Here is a 973-nt window from a genome sequence, read left to right on the forward strand (position 1 = left end):
AAATCTCCCCCTCTCCCCCCAAATCTTCTCTCTCCGTCCCCTCACCCGCTCACTGGTAGTCAGGCTCTCAATCGCATTATTCTCCTCCTCGTTAAAGTACTGGGTGGCGAGGCAGCGGCGGGAGGAGCCGCTCTCCGCGGCCGGAGTGCTGGCTGCCATCGCCAAGCCTGAAGCCCGAGGCCTGCCCAGCTCGGCTTGGCCTAGCCCAGCCCGTCACTACGCATGTGCTGAAGAAGGTGCGCGATAAACTCCACTGCGCATCCCACCCCTAAACTACAACTCCCGGCAGACCCCGCGCCAGCCGAACCCTCAACCAACTTTATTGGTACTTTCATTATCCTCTCTCTCATTCTATTATCATTGTAGCTACCAACCTGGACTAAAAGAACTCCCTCATTGCACACTGCCAATGGCTGATAGGTTAAAGCAGTTTGGCTGCCAGTTATAGAGTCATAGAGATGTACAGCATGGAAAGAGACCCTTTGGTCCAACTTGGCCAAACCACTCAGGTATCCTAAATTAATCCAGTCCCATGTGCCAGCATATCTCTCTTAAATCTTCCTATTCATGTACCTCTCCAGATGCCTTTTAAATGTTGTTATTGAACCAGCCTCCACCACTTCCTCTGGCAGCTCGTTACATACACACACCACCCTCTGCATGAAAACGTTGCCCCTTCGGTCCCTTATAAATTTCTCCCCTTTCACCCTAAACCTACGCCCACTAGTTCTGGACTCCCCCACCCCAGGAGACAAACATAAGAAAGGTCACTAAACTTGAGAGTTGACTCTGCTTTCTCTCCATAGATGCTGCCAGACCTGCTGAGTTTCTCCAGCAATTATTGCTTTTGTGTAACAGCAGGAGTGGAATAGGCCTTTCATCCTCTCGAGACTGCTCCACAATTTGGTACAATCATGATTGATCTCATCTCATCCTCACCTCATGCCCACATTACTTAACCCTGAAACCCATT

General features: G+C 50.6%; 1 protein-coding gene across 1 annotated transcript in view; it reads right to left on the minus strand.

Annotated features, from left to right (window-relative positions):
- The window catches only part of sympk (symplekin), a 51,232-nt gene extending 51,003 nt beyond the window's left edge, over positions 1 to 229 (minus strand). Inside the window, exon 1 of the mRNA XM_043680682.1 lies at positions 46 to 229. Within this exon, the coding sequence (XP_043536617.1) occupies positions 46 to 159 (114 nt within the window). The 5' untranslated portion in view covers positions 160 to 229. The remainder of the gene's footprint in view (positions 1 to 45) is intronic.
- Positions 230 to 973: the final 744 nt, after the last annotated feature.

Source organism: Chiloscyllium plagiosum, chromosome 41 (assembly GCF_004010195.1).
Source record: "Chiloscyllium plagiosum isolate BGI_BamShark_2017 chromosome 41, ASM401019v2, whole genome shotgun sequence".
Classification (NCBI taxonomy): Eukaryota; Metazoa; Chordata; class Chondrichthyes; order Orectolobiformes; family Hemiscylliidae; genus Chiloscyllium; species Chiloscyllium plagiosum.